The sequence below is a fragment of the Etheostoma cragini genome, chromosome 21 (assembly GCF_013103735.1).
Source record: "Etheostoma cragini isolate CJK2018 chromosome 21, CSU_Ecrag_1.0, whole genome shotgun sequence".
NCBI lineage: Eukaryota > Metazoa > Chordata > Actinopteri > Perciformes > Percidae > Etheostoma > Etheostoma cragini.
In genome coordinates, this window is record NC_048427.1 from 5,321,587 (window position 1) to 5,345,375 (window position 23,789).

Sequence of the window (23,789 nt, forward strand, 5' to 3'; positions counted from 1 at the left end):
ATATATATATATATATATATATATATATATATATTAAAAAGTATGTGTTCATTAATTAAAACCAGGGAAACGAGAGCTGAGCGCAAACATCTGCTCCTAATTCGGATAAATCTTTAACTAAACAGCCACCAGGGCACTAATTGTGATAGAATGGGACCACCATGTTCACATGCTCTCTAAGTCCGTCCTTCCATTCTGCTTCTCAAAAGAACCATCACCAATTTCTCAAAAGGATGGGTAAGGTCAAGATGACCCACAGTGGGAGGGCTGCACCACTCAAGCAACATAACCAGCTCGATCATGGACAGGGAAGGATGGATTAGAGAGCATCTGAAGTTGTGTCTCCCAAGGACGTTTTACAGGATATAAACCCACAGGACACCCACATGCAAAAGACTGCAAGGCAAACACCTTTCTAGAGACATACAGAAATACTGCAAACACACACTGTCACATTTTGCTCTTATGTCATTAAAAAGGAAACATCATGAGAAAACTGCCAAGCCTTGTTTCAGCCAAACTCTACAGAGATGTGCAAGGAAGCATTTATAATAATAAAAAGGCCGGGATGAGTGACATCATCAGACGACGAGTCCAATCTGGAGTGATGATGTCACACATGAGATTTCACGATAACTTACAAAACAGGCAACTTGGTCCAGTCTCAGTGAGGAAGCCCGCATTCTGAGGGCTCTAGCTCACAATCAAACCACCACAAAACGCACAGAATCTCAGCGCACCGATCACACATACCAGGAGTTTCTACACGGAGGTCATCTACCCTTTCGCATTTTACCTTTATCCTTTAGTTAGCAAAGATCCTAGTTAGCTATGGAGATTTATGTACACTGTAGAGCAAAGGTTTTCTCGTCTGAAAAAGTGACAGAAATCCAGTCTGCTCAACACTGTCTGTTTCTAAAGTACTCAATCCATGGAGCCACCATCGGAATCGCCGACCTTTACCACCCATCCCCACCCAGCAAGATGAGAGCAAAGCCTGATTTAGGTACTTTCAACACAAAGGAATCTATCCAATAAGTTCTGGAAAGTGTCATTAACAAATCATGGTGGCAAGTTTGCGCCCGAGTTACCTTGTGGCATTCCTTTGAGGGGGCAATGAGACTTGTTTGAAAGCACTAAAACAGATCTCAAGAGGGGGAGATGAGACGTTGGATGCTTTTAACCCCAAAGGATTCATCAGGAAGGCTGCACAATGGTGATAGTTTCACCAGTTGGCTCTAGTAGCAGCAGCAAAGGCAGCACTGCTATCCTCCATCTCAGTATAAACCTCTCCCCCAGCTCATAAACATCTGCCTTTCCCCTCTCCTCCCCACCAAACCCAGGTTCGACGATGGCAGCACGCCAACCCAGCTCTTGCCAGCCCCCTGCAGTGTCAGTTCCTTGCCCCAGAAATACAGGCCTCTCCTCGTCCCCTGCCCCAGTCTGCCCTGTGCCCATCCTCACAACTCCGGCCATAGGGTGAGCACAGGAGCGTATGGGGTCAGCTGGAGAACAGGATGGAGCTATCTAGAACTGATGACATAACTTACTTGGGAGATGAAATGGGGGTTACAATGTCAAGGCTGAGTGGTGTTGAGGTGTAAATGTAAAAAGCACTTTGAAGTGCAGGTTGAACTGAATCAATTACCATTAATTGATGCTGATGTACATGACTGTGTGCATAAAATGTGATATATTTGCATTACAGCAAAGACAACACATTTATAAGACCATAAATTAACTAAATTTGTGTGAGTATGCATGCATGTGTGAATGTTGTTGAAGATGCTGGCAGAGGCTACATGCAAGAGTTTGGGGGGTGGTAAAGGGGTCCAACCCTGTACTATGAACATAAGAAGTAAACTGTATGTGTGAAGAGGAAGTGGATGGGCGTGTCTCTGGGACGTACCTTCCTGAGCCAGTGAGGCTGTGGAGGAGGCGGCAGCAGCAGAGTTGGTATGCTGCCGGCCCACTATTGGACAGAAATGCTACAGTTGGGAGGGGCTATACAAATTAGGCAAGTCTATTTTCAATCATGGGCCTAGAAAGCTACAGTTTGTGCTGGCTGCAGCCCAGGCACATCACAAGGTTTGATAGAAATGGGCTGAAGCAAAGACGTGCACCCCTGTGGTTTCCTAGGCCCAGAGTTGAAATCATTAGCCATCGACTGGCCAAATACTCAGAGGCTGAGAACAAAGCTTCAACCAAAAGCAAGTCATTATCAGCATACACAGAACCTTAGCAGATGCCTTGCCCCCAACACGAAAATGTCATATAAGTCTAGGCATCCCTTTCTCGAACATGCAAACGCTCCATGTGCGCGCGCACACACACACACACACACACACACACACACACACACACACACACACACACACACACACACACACACACACACACACACACACACACACACACACACACACACACACACACACACACACACACACACACACACACACACACACACACACACACACACACACACACACACACACACACACACACACACACACACACACACACACACACACACACACACACACACACAGGGAGAGAGATATACATTAGCATGAACATAACTTACACAAACATGTAATCTAGTACATGACAGAATATCACTCATTAGCCTGCTCATGTATACCAGGATGAAAAGCACGCTTATTAATCATTATCAATCCATTTTTCTACCATGAATCAAAGAAACTTCATGTTTCAAATTGGTAATAATGCTGTAAGCAAGTACACTCCTGTGCACACACAAAAACATTATTTTTAGGAAGGGAGTGGGTGAGTGGGTGTGTGTGCAGAAGGAGAGAGGACTCTATCCACTCTCCTTCCGCCTCCCCCTCTGCATGTGCGACGTGGGAGGCTAAGGGCGCAGGGCACACCCACCTGAGAAGTTTCTGGACACCAGCATGGTGGTGAGAATGGCTCCCTGGAGGAGGAGGAGACGAAGGAGGAGAGAGAAGTGAAGGAGGTATAATGAGTTGAAGAAGTTTTGTTTTATTTAACAGGATGTCTTCACTGCTCTATAGTCATTTCTAAAAGGACAGTAATATTTTTATCTTTCTTCTTTTTTTAACAGCAGTGCCTTCATCAGTTATTTTCAACAGCTAAATCCAGTCAAGGCTGAGTCTTCATTTGTTCTCTGTCAAACAATATCAAATCTTTAAAAAACACTTCATGAACCGCATTATTGGTGAGATGCACCGTTAACTGTAAGCCTTCAGATCTCCGAGTCTCAATACACATTCTTTTATGCAAATGAATAGAAATGATGTGACCAAAAAAGAACAGCGGCTTCTTAATCCACTAGTTTGCATGTACGGCTGTGAATGCAAACTACGGAGCCAGGTATCGTTTGTGCTGCCGGTACGATTGTTCAACACCTAAAAGCCATTTCTTTACAACGAAAGGAAGATTAAATAAAATAAGCAGATATGCAAATAATAATACTTTGCACAAGAGTGAAAGTTAAAGCAGCACATAATCAAGGGGGTCTAAAAACAGCAAGGTGGCAAATCAAAATTTTAGATAAATACCTTGAGTTTTCGGCGAGCGTTAAACTTGCGGAGACATTCGACAGTTTCCTGTCTATGCATCATGGACGCCACTGTAGAACGGTGCTGCAAGACAACAAAAACAAAGAATTAAAGACATAAAAGCTTTCTGCACATTTATAGTTATTTAAAAGTTATAATACAAAAATTCTTCAAGTGCTGCGTGAGACATGTTTATTTCCAATAATTCCCTGTTGGGTTAATACTTACGCAGATCCAAGGGTGTTTGAGGGCCTGTTCAGCAGTGATTCTCTTGGCTGGGTTAATGGTCAACATCTGGTTGATCAGGTTCTTTGCCTCTGGAGTCACAGTGTCCCACTCTGGGGATGGAAACTGGGAAAAAATAGAGAAAGTAGGTGCAACAATTGAAAGACAGCAGATTGGAAATGATACAGATTTCCTAAAAGACTGGTTAGGAGTCTGCATGTTTCTGGCAAAGCCACAGCATCTGGGGACCCTATTTTGAGTTTATTTGTCAAAATTAGGCTGATATGAGAACCAAACTGCTATTTTCTTTGTCAATTAACAGAACACATGCTTCTGTTTCAGTTCTTAAAAACATATTTATTAAGAGTAAATACTCTATAAATGCACACACACACACACACACACACACACACACACACACACACACACACACACACACACACACACACACACACACACACACACACACACACACACACACACACACACACACACACACCTCTGCAATGCGTCAGGAAGGCCCTGATAGGATCAATAGTTTTGGACCAGCTCTCAATTATACACTATAAACATTTAAATACTGCTTAGTAAACCCCTGCACTGCACCCTACACACACCCACACACTTACATCATATGCCCCAGCTTTTATCTGCTGATAGAGTTTGTGTTGATCTTCATCCCAGAATGGAGGATATCCCACTAACAAGATATAGAGAATAACACCTGACAGAAAACAAAGAGATCATGTTACAATACTTGGAATTATTTTTCTTTCAAATTAGGAAAGGCAATCTTATTCATATAGCACTTTTCAATACAAGTAAACTTGTTGTGCTTTACATTTAAATACAGGAAGCAAAAAGAAACATTTACAATTGAAGTTAATTAAACACAAGAAAATGAAACCCGTTCTTTTTTCCTCTTGCGATTCAAAAGTTATCCCGCTTCAGTTTTCTTTATTAATCATTTACATTTTTTTAGTGAAATTTACACCAAATGGTCCTTTGTAAGGCTCTCAAATTGGCTAAGTTGTCTAAAGACAAATATGTCCAGTGACTAGCATTTGTTTACCACTAGCAATGAATACAAAGGCTTATTGCAACAGGTTTATTGCCTAAAAGTGATGCTCAAAACTCACCGCAAGCCCATATGTCCACAGGCTTGCCGTAGGGGTCCTTCCTCAGGACTTCAGGGGAGAGATAGCCAGGGGTGCCCGCAAACCCTGTCCGCCAGAAAAACCAAAAGACACACTGATGCCTTTAATTACAATTCTGATGAAGCTATGTCAAGGGTTCAGATGATTGTGAACTGTTGTGTTTGACTCCAATGCCAGACTTGATTATGACAGTGTAGAGTCACAAGCAAATGCCTTTTAATCATCTCGGCCCCGCTGAAGAGTCAGCCAAATGCTGGCATCTCGGCTGTTCTCCAAGACACAATGGCCTAAGCATGAACTGGACAGTGCCCGTGAGCCTCAAGCAATGCTCGCACAAATATTCTTTGGAGTGGGCGAGTAGCTATACAGACTTACTGTATCAAAGAGGGTCTGTTCAGCAGTGATTTGTGTGCTTTAACGTAGAAACTATTGAGTGCTACACACCCAGATAGAACACCAGATCAGGTATTGGTCCAGCTCATTTGATATGTGTGTGTCACTGTTTGTTTTCTTACCAAACCAAGCCTGCTGGTCTCCTTGCACTTCAATAGCAAGGCCAAAGTCTGCCAGCTTCACTGCAGCTCCCTTCATCTTACTGGCCAACAACAGGTTCTCAGGCTGACAGACACACATGGTGAAGCAGAATGTATGACAAGAGATCAAGACAGTGAGAGACAGATAGTGACAGGCACTCTTCAGTAAAGCTTTTTCTTAGAAATATTTATATTTGATGTATTCCACACAGCTTGTGTGGGGGTTGGTTAAAGGTGTGCGATGGAGAGACGGAGGATGTGAGAGAGGATGAGTGGTTGTGAATCTCCACAATGCCTTATATGGGCATGGGTTTGTAGCCATGGAAACCACTCGGGGAGTCATTTAGGCAGCGCTGCAGACTGCATGCTAAATGGAAAGTGTACTTAGCGAGAGGCAGCGTGTGTGGCAGCGTTCTAAATGGCCGTTGTTTGGGCAGTAAGACATAAATGGCCGCAGTAAAAGCCCACTCAGGATAAAAGGCCAACAAATCAGACAGGCAGCGCTCGAAGTTAACAGTGTTATTGTCCAACACAGAGCGTGCACAAACACACATACAAAAGCTGCCCACACATATATACGACATCCCTTGGTGGTGTTTTTTTTCCACACCTTGCAGTGCTTGAAAAAAGATATTTGATACATATTATTTTCCTTCGTACCAGGTCTATTATTAAGTTAAACTGGCTTAAGGAGGAAACTGGAGGTAGCAGAGATGCTCTCTTCTTCTACTCTTTGCATCTGAGCCTATCAGCTATTTGGGACAACTCAAGCTCCTCCCACGCTGCTCCATGGGTGGCTGTGATGTCACATGGGTTGTCCTGGCAACTCCCGAGTTTCATCTATGCCTTCATCTCCTCTCTCATAATAGACCCCCTTTACAACAGTACAAAGTGTGTGTTTGTGTATGTGTTCATGTGCGTATGTGCTGTTTGAGTCCTTGTCTTTTCCTTGCCATAGGTGAGAGACAAACCCCTGCACGTGACCATGACTCACCATCTCTGTGTGCACGACATGAACACACATGCATGTGTTTAAGAACACATACATTTAGGACAAACAGAGTTCTGGTGATGGACAGACAAACAGATCTGAGAACAAAAACAATGGATGGAAGAGTGACCCAGGGGGAAAATAAAAGAGATAGAAGCAGAAAAGCAGAGATACAGAGAGGGAGATGGAGCAACCGAGAGCCATCTGTGTGTTGCCATGGCCACGAGCAGAGGTGTGTGTGTGTGTGTGTGTGTGTGTGTGTGTGTGTGTGTGTGTGTGTGTGTGTGTGTGTGTGTGTGTGTGTGTGTGTGTGTGTGTGTGTGTGTGTGTGTGTGTGTGTGTGTGTGTGGGGTTGTCACAGCAACGGGCAGCCACTCACCTTGAGGTCTCTGTGCACAATATCATGCTGGTGGATATGATTGACACTCTCCAAGATCTGACTAATGCAATGACTATGTAGAGAGAAAAGTGGGACAAACGGAAAGAGAAAGACGTGTCAGTCACTGCCCTTTATTAAAAAAAAAACATCACATATACTCCAACATGAGTGTTTATGGTCTAGATCTGACATTGATGCATTCCATTTGGAAGAAAAACCTTGACGTCCTTCATGTTCACTATAATGTTTTGAGGGACTGAAATATGCACTTCAGACAATTTGTATACGTATACTTAGTATTATTAAAAGAAACCTTTTAAATGTGGGATGTAGAACTGAAACAATTAGTTTCAGTAACAGAAAAGTAATTATTTGAATCATAGTGTATTCATTTAAGCCATTTTCCAAGAAGAAAAGTGAATAGTTGCCAATTTCTTTGTTTAATATGATAAGATGTGCTGGTTTTAAATTTCTCACAAAAAAACGCATTATAATGACTTCACTGTGGGCTTTAGGAAATAGTTATGGGCTTTTTTGTTGTTGCAACTTTTGGAAATTTTAACCTCTTCAAAGACACTTTAAAAAACATGCTTCTTGTCTAAATGTTTTACCCCCAAAAAAGTGATACAGCTCCCATATTCTTTGGCCCTCTGGGATGTGCCTGAGGTCAGTGGGAAGTTAACACACCATTTTTTGGTTCTAAGCGTCAGTGTGATTCTAGGCCATACTGACAGAGCTACAGAGGTTAGAATAGAGAATGAATGTCTGTTCAAGTAAAGCATCTGTAAAATGATTTGAAAACACTACGGTAAGCATATCAGATGGGCTACACACAAAACACAGAAAAAAATACATACAAAAAAAATGGATATTTAATTAAGTTATTTCTACAGATATGTATGTGCGTTTTTTTCTTATTTCCTTTTGAAAAGTGCAAAGAAAAAAGCCCAAAAAGTGTAAAATACAAAACTTCTCAAATACAAAAACACATCCACATCAATCACACACACACACACACATACTTGAAATAACTATATACATAAATTTATTAAAAATTATAGAAATAAGTCATTATAAATTGATGAAATGGTGAAATGCTAAAGCTAAAGCACAATTTTCGGGTCAAGTTTGGTATAAATCAATTTGTCTTCTTCTGGCTAAACTGGTAGGCCGGTTTCATAACATCTAGTTTTGTAGAATAGAATAGATGTTAGTCCTTCTCGGGTTGGTCCTCCCTGAACTCTGCGACATGATTGGCTTCTATTAGGGCCATCTCCGGTTACAGGAGACTGATTGGCTGACAACAACTGCATTGGAATGTGCTGACGTCAGAGAATCCGATGGTGTGCTCAGTAACAGTGTAGCAGCCCCGGGGGAGAAGAGAGAAGCGATCAAAACCCACAAATGATAAACTGTTTAGCTTCTTTCCATTGAAACCTGGCCAGAAACTACAAGATTGTGAGGGGGCTTGCTTGTTTTGGATAAAAAGGCTTGGATATTCTAATTCCTTGGATTGTTGGCGATGTAGGGAGAAAAAAAAAAGTTTTTTAGCGACCTTTCCCCCGCTGGGAATAAAGACACGAGGAAAAAGGTATGGATGCATACTCAACTTTAGACACTAGCGGCGCAGTATCTTTTTGTATTCCTTTACTTCATACCAGGATTATAACGGCTGTAAGTCATCTTATGCATTGCGTGTGGGCTTAATCAAATCATGAGACTCTGAGCTTTCAAATGGTGTGCAGCATGAGCGTGTTTATGAAGATTTAATGCTCGCAATTTATGAAAACGTATGAGTGGAGAAAATGGTCCCGTCACCAGGACAATGTCGGCCAAGACTAAATGATAAAAATAATTTTAAAACATTTAAAATAAATTGATAATAAAATTGATTATTTTTACATGCCTAGAATCATGTGAAAAAAAAAATTCATAAAAAAAAAAAGACATAATCCAGGTATTGTAGTTGAAACAATCAATGCTAAAAAACATGTGGGAGTTCTTACACCACACAGTTAATAAATCTCTATCCCAGCAATTTCAATAGTGGGGCGTCAACTCAGCTGCTACTAATGCCATTATTTCTCAGTTTTGGCTGGTGAGCATGTTTTCACACTAGCCTATTGAGTGTGGTGACTCATGATGGGTCTTGTTAAATTTCCCTGCAAGCCAGAACTTGTCCACCTTTTTTAATGTCCTACACACTGTGGTGTGAGGCTTCATGATGCCACCATTTAAGACTCATGTTCATGTCATGTCTTTAAATAAATGGTTAACAGGTCGAAGGTTGGGCTCTGCTAGAGAAGCTTTATCCACGTGGGGTGGTTTATGTGTGTGGGTGGGTTTGTGTCTTTCCAAAGGCCCCCATGTGTGCATAAACAGACAAATACCCTAAACCAATTGTGCAACAGACTTCATAAGCTGCACAACATACAGCCACTCATTAGCAGAAAGTAGAGAGGAAAGAGAGAAAGCTTAAATGTCACAATGTCAACAAATAGTCAAAAAATATCGTTCCACGGAAGCAAAGGGACGTCTTCAAAATGCTTGTATTGTTCAATCAACAGTTCAAGGTAAATCAGAAAATCTTTACAATTCAGAAGCAAGAATCAGCATTTTTGCCCGACAAATGACTTGAAGAATGAATATATTATTTATTGTGGCAATATTCTACGTCAAAATGTAGAGGATGGAGAGCAACGTGTGTGGCAGAAGAGAGACACATATCGATGCACTTGTTGGTGGGGGAGGGATGGGCAAGTATACAAGCAAAAATAATTGCATCTACCCCTGTATGCCTGTGTTCACATTTACAATAAAGTGAGTATTTATGTTTTTACATTGTGAGATAATGAGATTACATTGTAATCTCATTAAATATGTTTGCAGCAGATGTGTGCTTTATGTTTCAGAGTAGCTCCATATGAACCGCTTACCTGGCATCAGCCTCACTGTAATACTCCCTGGCTACAATATCTTCAAAAAGCTCTCCTCCTGTCACCCTGTGGGGGGAAGGAAAGAAAGAAAGAGTGAAGAAAAAGGAGGATGAAAGCAATAAAGAAAGACAGGAGATAGAAGTCTGTTAGCATACACAAACATTCCGCAGCCGCACGCATGGATAAAATGTCACTGTGTGTGTGTTCTGAATATACTCACAGGTCAAAGACTAGGTAATGAAAGCCTTCCTCTGAAATGCTGTCATGGAGTCTCACTGCAAGAGAGAGGGTTGGACATTAAGACAGAGATAAAAACACACTGCAGTGTTTTGACTGTTGAACCTCTCCATAAACTGAGGCTAGAAGAAAATATTTGAAGAGAGAAATGGACCATTGGCAGAGCTGGAGAAAATTAATGTCACCTCTGATGTGATGTGACCAGTGCATCCAGTGGTTTGGCATTCAACTTATCATTTAATCAAACTCTACTTACTCTATGATTATTAAAACTGAACGTCTGTGTCGAGAATGATTTTAGTTTGAATCACATTACTGGTAGTTTGAAATGCACCTTTATATTAAACAGTCTTCATGTGGCAAAAACCTATACGGCTAGGAATAACTGCACTGCAGCCAACCGTGTCAAAAGGGTTGAATGTCTGATGTTCTTCAAACTGTGGTAACAGTCTGTCACACACAAACCTTTATCACAATCAGATATTATAGGGGTTTCTCCTTTATCTGTCCTACCTGCAAAAAGCTCCCTAACCAATCAGTCATTACAGATCGGTCATGTTGACATCATTTTCAGAGGACACAAAAGCGTATCAAGCAGTTGCTGAGGAGTTACAGTGAGGGAAAAAATGATTTGATCCCCTGCTGATTTTATACATTTGCCCCATGACAATGAAATGAATCTATAATTTTAATGGTAGATTTATTTGAACAGTTAGAGAGACAGAATAACAACAAAAATCCAGAAAAAAACCATGTAAAAAATTATATTAAATAATTTGCATTTTAATGCAAAGCAATTATGATTGATTATGATGCCAAAGAGCCATTTTGGTCTCATCTGACCAAAACACTTTCACCCAGTTGTCCTCTGAATCATTCAGATGTTCATTCCTTCACGGCGTAGTATGTTCCCACTTGTTTTCTTGGTGACTATGATCCCAGCTGCCTTGAGATCATTGACAAGATGCTCCCGTGTAGTTCTGGGCTTATTCCTCACTGTTCTCATGATCATTGAAACTCCACGAGGATTGACAGTTCTTTTGTGTTTCTTCCATTTGAGAATAATCGCACCAACTGTTGTCACCTTCTCACCAAGCTGCTTGGCAATGGTCTTTTAGCACACTCCAGACGTGTGTAGGTCTACAATCTTGTCCCTGATATCCTTGGAGAGCTCTTTGGTCTTGGCCATGGTGGAGAGTTTGGTGATTGATTGATTGATTGATTGATTGCTTCCGTGGACAGGTGTCTTTTATACAGGTAACAAGGTGAGATTAGGACCACTTCCTATAAGAGTGTGCTCCTAATCTCAGCTCGTTACCTGTATAAAAAGACACCGGGGAGCCAGAAATCTTTCTGATTGAGAGGGGGTCAAATACTTATTTTCCTCATTAAAATGCAAATAAATGTTTAACATACGTTTTTCTGGATTTTCTTGTTCTTGATTCTGTCCCTCAATGTTCAAATAAATCTACCATTAAAATAATAAATGTGCAGATTTGTGAATTTTTATTTTTGTAACACCTTACTGTACCACTGTAGAGCTATGTTTCTGTGACAGCGGTAGAGGAAGAAGACATGCCCATTCTTAGTTTTGTACACAAAACCCTAGATTTCTACCATGGAAATAGCAATCAAAGAGCACAATACAATAAGACTACTATAAGAATAACCAAAACAATTAGTTTCAGATGTGGGCAGCCATTCAGAGGTCTGGGACCAGGCTTGGATATGTTATGTTTGAAAAGAAAGAAAGAAATACAGTTATAGAAAAGAAAGAAAGATATACGATTAAATAAAAACATAAGCCCTTATTACCAGCAATGCCTCCTGATTAATAAATGAGATAAGTGAGTGCTTGCTCGAGAATAAAAACTATAAAGTGGTGATTACAGTAATGAGCTCATAATACCACAATACCCCGGTTTTTCGGTAACCATCAAAGTCTCACTGTCAATAGAACAGAACAGCAGCAGAATGACAAAGCAGGAGCAAGGCCGCAGGATCTAGGTGTTAAGAAGATGGGCCTGAGATGCAGCTTAGATTTAACTTCAAGGAGCCAGTTATCATTATATAAAATGAATATCAGTTGTATAATAAGATGAAGTAGGATGGCCCTGCAGCAAGAAACAAGAGCGACTGCTCTTTCCTCCTCCTCCCATCTTCTCGCTCTCCCTCCATCTGTCTACTACTCCTCCTGCTCTCTCTCTCCATCTGTTTTTAGTTGTGTGCCCTCTTTTGTCCAAAGTTTGAATACAGACAATGCCAAAATATGTCAAAAAGAAGAGAAAGAACAAGAATGAGAGAAAGAGAGGTAGAAAATCTATACAGAGAGAGAGAGAGAAAGAACAGAAGTAGGCAAGAGGCAAATGAGTGCCGGGGGGGGGGGGGGGGGGGGGGGGGGGGGGGGGGGGGGGGGGGGGGGGGGGGGGGGGGGGGGGGGGGCAGAATAAAACTAGGACACGAAGAAAAGAGGAGTGCAGTAGGAAAGGTGTCATTGATTTTGTCATATTCCCCTTCCTGCCCTTTAACACCCATCTCCTCTAGACATCTCAATTAAAGTAGCACAATTTATTTAATTTTCTAAACATTACGGCAATACAAGCTTCCACAACTAACAGGGTTACGGGCAATGGTCAACAGTAATAAAACCAGAAAGTCAAGAAAACAGACAAAAATCTCAGTAGGCAGAACAGAGAGGAAACTTTTGGCATTATTCCATTACCTGGTACCTGCTTAACTCGCCTCTACTCTTTTTTTGGGGTTTTCCATTATGAAAAAAAGTCCCTAGTACCTACCTCCCTAGTACCTCAACAGGTACTTTTTTCCCTATCACCTCAGTCGAGGTTCCAAGCGAGCTGAGGTGATACCAGACGGTGAAGTGAAAACCTGCAGACTACTGATTGGTTAAAGAGAATCGTCACTAATCACCGCGTCATCATTGCTAGCGACTGACGGGGGTGTCCCGAACAAACCTGCCGTTTTTTTTAAGTAGTTTAGCCAGTCAATGTTTTTTTGAATCAAAATGTCTTCAAAAACCAACGCACCTTTGTCTTTCTGTGTGTTACGCCTTAGGACGCGGCAGCTTCCTGCGGCGTTGCTATGACAACCAACCACACACTCCTCACGCATGAGGCAGTACTAATTTCTGCAATGGTAAAAGGAGGACGGTGCACCGCAGCCGAGTCGAGCAGATACCACGTAATAGAAGAAGAAAAAAAACACGCCTTTACCTTTTTTCACCTCTAACTCCAACTGGGTTTACTTCATTTTTGTTTAAAGGCAACACCGATGATGTAATTTACAAATATTTATTTTTGTTTCTGTTGTCATGACAACTGCACAACTGATTTGAACAAGACTCACAAAAGTCTAACCAAGGCAGTTAGTGTCTTAATACCAATGCAAAGCAGTAGTGTTAGTTTCTGTGGCTGCCAATATACCGATGATCAGTTCAGCTTGTGCCGATTCAACTCATATATTAAGAAACTAAAGTAATTGTTGTACTAAATCATTTAGAGAAGATGTTTCTGGTGGAGTGGTAAACGTGACCACTGGTAATTAGCAGAACTTACTCTGATCCTTAATTTAAAAGCAACCCCTTTGCTAATCCTAACAAGTACTGACAAAACCCTGCATTTCCATTCTCCATATGGCTGCTCATCACAAGCTTTACCCTCTGCAACAATGTCCATACCTGCCAGCAGTTGTGCTGTGAAATCGGCTATACTGATATTTAAAATGAGTGATCACTGGGAAAGTTTTAGCATCTTTTTAGATGCAATGCCATTTATCATGTCATTGAATGATATGATAAATGGAAAGTTAAAGTATATCCAGTGTTTATTGCCTCAGTAAAGTATAAATGTGACAGTGTGGTCAAATACACAATTTCAAGTACAAAGTCCTTTTTTGCATAGACTAATATGTACTCAATCTGTGGGTCTGATGATATGACTGGTTTGTAATTGACAACTTTGCCTCTTTCATGTGACCACGCTCATAGCTGGATAAGAACAGCCAGAGTTCAATATCCAGGTTTTAGGATACCAGAGAGCCAGGTTAGATGAAATTGCTTTTTGATACAGGCCTCTTTTTCATAGTTTGGCTGGTCCGGCGACTTGTAGTCAGGTGTGACTTATATATAGGGCTGCAAGATTATGGCCAAAATGATAATCACGATTATTTTGATCACGATTAATTATCACCATTATTTGTGCTTTTAACCAAAACAAATGTTATTGTCACATAGGCTATTTCTATCTGCTTCCACATCCATATTATGCTACATTCTGGTTGTATGTTGTTTAGACATACAGATGCAACACATGTAAATGAAAAGTAGCTAACTGAAATAAACAGCGTAAGTTTTTTTTTTCTTTAAATGTACAGTGTCTCAGAGAAAGCTCCTTCACTTGTTTTCAACAATAACTGATTAAAAGAGCTAGAGAGAGAGAGGGAGTGCAATGGATGCTAGTCACAGAGCGACTGCTGACTTATTACGAATGGGTCCAGCACGGGTCGAATGGCGGGTCAGCAGATTTACACACGTGGTTTGTATGAAATGTCTGTATCGTCACTAAGCTGCATTTTTTAGAACTATGATATTCTGGCCATGGGTCAAATCTGTTGCAGGTCCAGCAGCTCCGTCTCACAAGCTATTACTCCACGAACTGAAGTTAATTGCATTCAAAAACTTCTTCTGTGTTCTTTTGCCATGGCGGCCGCAATAGCAGAGAGTTACTGACGGAAACACTGGTACAAATACAGGTTTGCCTCTCATGCTTAACAACATAGAGCTGTGTTAATAACAATTAAAACTGTGGACAAACGTCAGGAGTGTGGTCTGGCGGCCGCTGTGTGGAGGGGCTGCGCGGCGAGAGAGTGGAGATCCAACACAGGCACGGATTTAATTAAGTCTACTGCTAACTTACTAACTAACTAATAACATTACTGTCGCCAAAATACCCCCGCGAATCAAATCCCCTAGTTCACCGTTAACTGTCGAGCCACTAAACCTGTACTGTATGGAAAGTAACACCTCAGCTGTAGCACACACACACACACGCACATTTTCAACGGGCACTAGTTAGATTGATTGTCAATAGATTGACCATTGATTTTGGGTCTTCTCCGGTCCCGCAGGTAAAACTTGTTAATTTACATTGTAGTATTGATAAAGATCTGCATGCCTGTCAATTATAATTAGCGGAATTAAGTTCTAGTGCATAATTTCATTCCTACTAGTGAAATAATTAGTTATTCTAGCACAATAAGGGCAAAGTTACATTGCATCAATTTCTTTATTTATTTCACTTATTATAAAAAATGGGTTCATGGTTATGGTTTGTTTTGCTCAATTAGCTATAATTGGTGTTGTTTCCCTGTGTCTTTTAACACACTAAGTTAGTTATGTTAGTCCCTGTTGAATGCATCCCTCAAGTTGCCATAGTAGAGAAGGGCAGGGCAGAGAGCCCCCCCGGAGAAAGAGAGAAAAGGAGTGGAGGAGTGTTAATAAAGCATGGCTGCCATTCAACTGGATGTTCTGTGTATGTTTATTGTTTTCTTATAAAACCTGGTTAGGCAAACCTATGTTTTGTGTTGGAGCCTGTGGGACCCCAATGCAGTCCTCTAGTGTACATCTTAACAATTTTAACTCAAGTTCCACCTAAAAAGCTCTTTCCTTTTCAAGTTAAGAATTTATCAAACCACTGTTTCCAAGGTCAAGGATGAACTTTTCTGCTCAACATATTATTTTTGATTAAAGCTACGTGGGCAACTCTCTTTTACAGAGTTAATGTTATGCTGTTATCAGCATAGCATTATCCTACAATGTTATTCCAGCACCAGTTTTGGTGCACTCCAGTGAAGAACATTATCCTGTGAACATGAGCAACAATACACAACCGGACATTAAACTGGGTCACATGAACAGAAACTCACCGATGTTGGGGTGCTTCAGTAGACGACAGATACGAGCCTCTCTCTCAAGCTTCTGATGGTCTGAGGAGAGAAAAGTTAACTCAGTATTAGATAAACCAGCAAAGTCTTTATGCCTAATTACCTGGTCAAACGACTGTACAGTAGCTGATTTTAAACAGCACAATAGTAAATAAGATAAGGTTTTTTCTAAGTTAATTCAGGATGATGTTAGCAAAGTATGCATTTAATTTGCGGTGCTGGACATATTTCATTTTTTTATAGTTTGGCCACTTTTTCTTTATTTGATAGTAAAAATACTAACAGGAAAGTTGGGAGAGATCGGGGGTGCATCACACCAAATAGCGCTTTGGTTGAATTCGTTCACAACAAAGATGGGTACTGCTGGAGAACTGAGATCAAGCCACCAGGAACAGCGCCATGTATTAAAGCAACCTAGGTTTGCTTTAAAACGGTAGAATTGCACCCCACTGACCCAGAAATACTTTTCATGGCGAAAGGAACTTCTATTTTTCAGCGGGAAATTTATTTTTGTGGGTACATCAACCTACCAGTCCGAACACTTAAAAGGGTCCTTGTTTAAAACGTCATGTTTTTAACATTCACTAGTAACCGAATCTAGAGTTATTAAACTAGGCAAAGACCCGCAGGACTGCACCCGCCCACGTCGCCCTGCACATGCTTAAATGATGGTTCTCACGAGGTCCTGTAGCTGTAATAATGGATATGTTATAGTTGTAATCCAACTGAGTGCAGAAGCATTTTCTTTCCTGGTTTGGTTGAAACACACTCCATAATCACAACCCAATGGAGCAGTATCAGACTCATATTCTGACTAGAATCTTAGTATGATGACGTCAGGCTACAGTTTCCAATGTAATAATGACAAACTGGAGCGTCAGTCAAACAGAAACAGTTAAATGAATTACATGAATGCAAATATTTTAAAAACTTATGAGGTTATGCGTGTAACAGCTAAAGATATGTTTTGTGTATTCAAGGGGAAATATTTCAGGCCATGGCACCTTAGTAATACAACCGCTCAAGCTAAGTGGTTGCATTCGCCTCTGAAAGGTAACAGTCACAGCTCCACTGACCACTGCTATTGTTTTATTTAAAAGGTGCTCTATGCGATGTTGGGTGACGTTACTTCTTGTTGAAGTTGGGAGTATTTTTTAAACAAAACGAGACTAGCTTGCTAGCTTCTTTTTTTTTTTTTATAAACAGTGTGTTCTGGGGACAACAAATGTTGTAGCCTAAAACACATGTGACATCGCTTTGATCACCTTTAATTATATTAAACTGTTTGTGGAAATTAATGAGGCGCTGTGTAGTAATGGGGGCACAATTTTGCACCTGCAAGCCCATAAATGCTTGTGCAAATGGGATAGTGTGAAGCCCAGTTACAGAAAATCAGCGTGTTTGCATTTCTGCTGGGAAGAAAATCTAGCAAGAACACACACAGAAGAATTATGTCCACACCAACATCCTTGTTTGAGGATTTTACTGAATCCTGTTGCAGTATGTGGGTACATGCATGTATTTGTACAAGATGTTGGCATGTCAACCAAATGACTGTTAAAGTACTCCCTTTTCCAACTCACCCAACTAAGTTGGGGTAACTTTAGTGAAGATCCAGTATGACTCAGTGTGTATACATGTGTTTTAACACTGTGGTGAAGCTAACTCAACCCAACAACTCCGTAGCGATTAAACCACACAGAGGCAGCCTCCAAGATTTGCATTAATTTCCCCAGTGCAGCAACAGCCTCAGATAAAATTCACATGCTGTTGCTGAGCAATCACCTATCGACCTATCTAAGAGTTCTACAACTGCAATACAGTATGTACAGGTATAAAATGAGCCCATTATTATAAAAAGCAGCATCCCTTTCTGCAACGCCTCTGTATCCTTCACCTGACTTTCTGCAACTTGTTGCTAACATGTTGGAAAGCTGCAGTTTTTAAGCTTTCTAACACAGTGCCACACTCTACCACTACACATCTCCCGTACACCGACCTCCCTGCAGGTATAGATTTCCCTCATCTGAGAGAAAGCGAGTGAGAGATCTGAACCTCTTTCTAATTACACCAGTGACGCAGGACGGATAGACAGACAGTGGAGGGAGGATTACATGGAACGTCCATTTGCTCGAAGAGGATCAGAGCTCCCCTGTGTGCGAGTGTGTTTGTGTATAGCCGTCTACCCTGGTGCAGTGTCACTGCAGCACTCACTAATTCATTCAATCTCCTTATTTGTTGGTGCTAGGTTGAAGACAGGAAAGAGAGGGCTGGAGGGTAATTACTGGCACTTCCTGCTGCTCTCTAATTGGCCATCTGCTTTGCCATGGGGCGGGCCCACAGCCATCTTACATCAGCGCACAGACACACGCACACAATACTGAATATTGGTACATACCAACGAGACCGCTCCCCAACTCGTCAAATACTGACGCTTTGTCACAGCCCTCAACGTCAGATACATAAGCACAAGTGAACCTGGGGCAGAGCTGGCTAGGAGCAGTTCATTAAACATTTTCAAAACAATAAGGACAGTAAACTGAATAAAGCTGAATTAAAGGGTAACTACAACCTCAATTTCTGCTACAGCACTGCCTCACAGCATGTTTTAGGTATTCAACAGGAGTGAGGGAGCAACGACTGCATGGGGCAAGGACTCTGGCTACGTAGTGTGTGACATGGAGGGTAAGGGAACAATGAGGAGACCAACCACTGATCCGTGTGGCGTGGATAGGGATGCAGAGTTGGCAGTCAAAGCAAGACAACCATAAGCAGATACAGTCAGAGAAAACCATTTTCTTTATTCAGATTTAAAAATCTCACGAGCCATCAGATTTGTCTCGTGACCAGCCCCCAGGCTGGGCACCACTGGACTAAAAGTTAAAACTAGCAACTAACCACAAATGAGCACTACACCAGGTCTGTACAAATCTCTGAACCAATTGAAGATGTGGGCTGTGATTCAGAGGTCTGGAACCAGGCTACACTCTAGGAGGTTTGCCATCAATAATAGAGAGACACTTTGGGTTGAGCAGGGAACATAATATACATAGAATACATGAATAATAATAGTAACATCACTTAAATAATTTTACTGGGACAAATATGCAGGCATGTGACACAAAATAACATTGGAAAGGTATTAGAGTAGTGCATTAAAGTGGATAGTCTCTCTCCCACAAACACGAAACCATGTTGCAACAGCCATCCACTTCTCAGTCACTATACGCATCAACAACATAATATAAGAAACTTTCACCACACCATTGCAAGCCTTTGTGCAGTGTCATGTTAAAACTAATATGATTGGAACTTCTAATGGAGTCCCCATTTCTTGATTTAAATCTATGATGTTTTGCTTTAAAAAGTTATTTTTAGTGCTTTCATTTTATATAATTTACAGTTGCTTGAGAAAGTTTATACACCGATGCTAGAGTTGATTAAAAAGAGGAATTAAAAACATCTTTTGGAAATTGATCAATGCCTTTATTGAAAACAATGAGGAATATTCAGCCTTTAAAAAAGGACACAAAGTTTATTTGTGAATGAATAATGTAAATAGATAAAATAAACTCTTCTTTAAAATACAGAGGGCATAAGTATAAACACCCCACTGTTAAATTCCCATAGAAGCAGGTACATTTTTATTGTTAAAAGGGCAGTTACTTCATGGATCCAGGATACTATGCATCCTGATAAAGTTCCCTCGGCCTTTGGAATTAAAACAGCCCCATGTCATCACATACGCTTCACCATACCTAGAGATAAGATCATCTCTCAATGCAAATCAAAACAGATATTAACCTAACTGAAATAAAACTATGCCAATCTCTAGGTAAGGTGAAGGGTATGTGATGATATGGGGCTATTTTAATTTAATAAGGATGCATAGTGTCCTGGATCCATGAAATAACTGGCCTTTAAAATTAAAAAATGTGCTTGCTTCTATGGGACTTTAACATAGGGGTGTGTATACTTATGCCCCCTGTATTTTAAGGGAGAACATTTTTTTATTTGCAAAGAAAATTGGTGTGCTTAAATGGTTGGATTTTCCTAAATCTTTTGAATTATGCCTTTGAATTAAGGTGTGTGAACACCCATGCTGAAGCCACTATATATCTAATGCAGCTTTTTCCCCTATAGTCTCATTTTCCTCTTCTTTTTTTTTTTTTTTTTTTTTAAAAAAAAAAGCCTTTATCTACATAGGACAGATGAAGACATAAAGGGGGAGGGGGGGGGATGACATGCAGCAAAGGGCCCCAGGTCGGAGTCAAACCCGTGGCGTCGAGGAGTACACCTCTATATACGGGTGTGCGCCCTATCAGCTGAGCTACCCATGCACCCTCATTTTCCTCTTTCACTTAATGCTTTGGTTTGTTTGTGTGAAATGTCTGGCGCCACACCTTGTTCTTTGGGTCGTTTGAATGAATGACACTTGTTTGTTTATTAACTCAAGCCATGGCTAAGGAGACCCTTGAATTTCTGGGATGAGATTCAGGTGTATGTTATTGTGTGCCTGTACATATTGCGTACCCTGCTTCCACCTCACATCCACCCCCAACTGGACTATCCCACAGTCAACAACAGCAAACATCCATCCATCCATCCATCCATCCATCCATGACATCCCGTCCTCCCTCCCTCACTTCCTTCCTGCCTTTCTCTATCTTTCCTTCCTTCCTTCCTTCCACCCCTCCCCCCTCCTCAGATTACTGCAGTGTTTACCAGAGCTTTGAGAGACTTACCCACCAGGCCACGCGTGAGGTCACACTCGCCCCATCAGGCTAAAAAAAAAACACCCAAATCCTACCAGGCAAGCTGCCTGCTCACGCACTGGCTGTCTGTGTGTGTGGACGTTGTGTTTTGTATGCATGTAGGTGCGTGTTACATAAGCCCGGCAGACTACCGCAATTCTTCTCTTAGCACAACATTACCCCGTTCCCTCCTTTGCTCACCCTATTGCGTCTCATTCAGTGTCACCAATCTCCTTGCAGGACTATATTGTTAAAAATCTCCTCCTCCTCCTCTCCTGGCCAGCTTTCTTTTCCTCTGGCAAACATCCACACATACACAGGCCTACATTGTACTGCCTGCCTCTGCAAAGAGCCAACAGTTTTCTGCTGAGCCCTTACTTTTCCTTGGTGAGACATTAATACCAGGAGCTGCCCTATGTGGACCCTTGATTGCAGGGATAGAACAATAAGGGTATTACAACACACTCACAGATGCCTCACAATACATACATGCTCTAATAGTGTTACTCCCCGCTCTCTCTGCCTCTACAAATGCCATCAGACAGACAACAACAGGGCCAACAGAGAGACGCCTATGGAATCCGTGGGGTCTTAGTGGTTGATGAGATACATTTAGCGTAAGTGGATTAGCCTCAATACAAACCAATCCCCCTTTGCGGAAGACAAGAGAAAGGCATTGAGTGAGAGAGGCTAGCAAAGAAAGATAGGCATGGAGGTAATAAGAGTGCAGAAAAGGAGAACAAAGGAAGCCAGGTGTGTGAAAATGTCAGGAAGGAGTGCCGGCCTAATTTGTCAGATACAAAGAGGAGAAAGCAATTAAGTATCTCAGTCTGAAGCCAGGGGAGGGTCTGACACAATGACATGAGCTCACGTCATCATTACAACACAGCATGCCACACCAGTAATGTGCACGTGGGTGTAAATCTATTGCAGGCATGCACAACCAAAATTCAGGAGTGGACTGCGGAGCTACATGACATACTCCCAAGCAATAATTAACAAGATATCAGACAAGAACCATTTTGTGTCTGCCAGTTCTTTATTTTATTATTATTTTTTTAAATATTAGTCCCCTTTATGTACCCTTTTTATGAAGAGCGTCTCAGAAATTTGGATCTATTTATTGTACAGCGGTTGTCTAATAATACCACAGAGGAGCGATTAAGAGTTATTCAATACAGTGTTTATAAAGAGGGTTATTAAACCATCAAGAGGTTGCAGATAAGAACTCCCCACAGACAATGATTGAATAAAAGATTTCCTCTGCCATTGGAATTATAGAACTCATGTGCATACTTCCAATAAGGCTGGGCAATATGACGATATAGACAGTGAGACGTGAACCACTAGAGATTAGTTATCCCTTCCATATCTATGGTTATCCATAGCAGACAAAGTTGAAATCAAGGATCTGAATGATGCAATGCACCAATAGGATGAAGTACTTTCATTTGTTAAGTGTGTAGTTCACGAGATTAGCCACGGACAGGTCTTTCCTTTTTTTCTTCTTTTTTTTTTCATCTATTGACTGTTTCTCAATAAAATTTAAAGAAACTTTACTGTATGCCAGAAATGATGGCTCTGAAAATATATATACAAAAAATAATCTGTATACACCATTTAGCTTAGGGTTTCAGCCACAGATATACACCACATACATCAAGAAACACAGAAAAAATTCAGATATCAGAGTCTGTGAGTGTGCATGGTGTTACCATACCTCTTGCAGAAAGCTTCTTAGTGTTGATGATTTTTGCAGCATATTCCTGTCCTGATGACTTCTTTACACACCTACGCACCACTGAAAAAGCTCCCCTAAGAAGAAAGACATAAACAACCAAAACTCAGTTCCATTTTGCATGCCCTCTTTTACAGTGTGAAAGTACGACAGTGTGCAAGTGTGACATTTGGAACTGCATCTACTCATGTGGCAGTAGTTATTCTCTCACACACACACACACACACACACACACACACACACACACACACACACACACACACACACACACACACACACACACACACACACACACACACACACACACACACACACACACACACACACACACACACACACACACACACACACACACACACACACACACACACACACACACACACACATCATTATAAAAAGCTTCTCAGCATTAGTGTCAATATCAGCTCAGGGCTTGGATCATAAATGAATGGCCAAGTTCTTTGGCTAATCTTTGATAGGCAATGCAATGCAACCTACCACCCAAAATGAAATTTAATTTGCAACAGCCAGCACAAACAATGGATTGCACCTCACTCAACAATGGGCAATATTTCGTATATTCACAGGGTAACAACGTTCAGTTACAAATCTGTTCAAGCAGAAAAGGAAGTGCATAACACACATAGACTGTGTAATATACAGTCTATGATAACACACAATAGATCAACTCCTACTCTAAAGAGTGACCTAGATTGATGTTCCATATTTTCACCTGCTAGCTGCTATGGTGATCGTTTAATTTTGAGCATCACAGAAGTAATTATGCATGATTTTCATAGCGCCTATATCACAGCCTGTACTACCTGCAGTATCTGGCCCTACGCAGTTTTCTTGAAAGAGGAAGGCTGCCTTGTACTATTCTAGATGATATATGGAGGGTTGTTACATTCTACTGCATTCCTAGTTTTAATTATTTACCAGTAAATGAGAGGTGACAGTACAAGTACAAGTCTGCGCATAGACCTTAATAACCTATGACGGAGAAAAATACATTAACCAACGGGTGCAGAAACATAAGCCACGGTAAAGTGGTCAGTCTGCAGAAGAATCAGGAGTAGTAGAGGATGTGTAGGTGTGTATGTGTGCCAGTGCAGTGGCTGTGCAATCAGTGCCATCGATTACTGCCAATTATTAGGAGAGTGGAAATAGAGTGGAAATGGCAGCTGGAAATTAAGACCGGTGTATCTTTATATGGACACTGTCGCCCTGCTGCCGCTGGTTTGGGTACAACAGGGGAAAAAAGCCTTCGCCGGCCAAGAACAACAGATGCTGCTGCTACTGATGATGAAACCAGGGAGGTTGTCCGATTTTCTTG

General features: G+C 41.2%; 1 protein-coding gene across 16 annotated transcripts in view; it reads right to left on the reverse strand.

Annotated features, from left to right (window-relative positions):
- The window catches only part of LOC117936435 (calcium/calmodulin-dependent protein kinase type II subunit gamma), a 39,896-nt gene that overhangs the window by 15,042 nt on the left and 1,065 nt on the right, over positions 1-23,789 (reverse strand). For 10 of the 16 annotated variants that reach the window (XM_034859441.1, XM_034859439.1, XM_034859430.1 and 7 more), the window contains exons 2-13: positions 22,436-22,530; positions 15,944-16,003; positions 9,987-10,041; positions 9,767-9,832; positions 6,831-6,903; positions 5,443-5,545; positions 4,910-4,993; positions 4,400-4,494; positions 3,774-3,896; positions 3,546-3,629; positions 2,896-2,938; positions 1,910-1,972 (exon numbers count right to left, since the gene is read on the reverse strand). In XM_034859441.1, coding sequence (XP_034715332.1) covers positions 1,910-1,972; positions 2,896-2,938; positions 3,546-3,629; positions 3,774-3,896; positions 4,400-4,494; positions 4,910-4,993; positions 5,443-5,545; positions 6,831-6,903; positions 9,767-9,832; positions 9,987-10,041; positions 15,944-16,003; positions 22,436-22,530 — 944 coding nt within the window. The remainder of the gene's footprint in view (positions 1-1,909; positions 1,973-2,895; positions 2,939-3,545; positions 3,630-3,773; positions 3,897-4,399; positions 4,495-4,909; positions 4,994-5,442; positions 5,546-6,830; positions 6,904-9,766; positions 9,833-9,986; positions 10,042-15,943; positions 16,004-22,435; positions 22,531-23,789) is intronic. The other 6 variants (XM_034859442.1, XM_034859434.1, XM_034859432.1 and 3 more) reach the window with 1 other exon arrangement.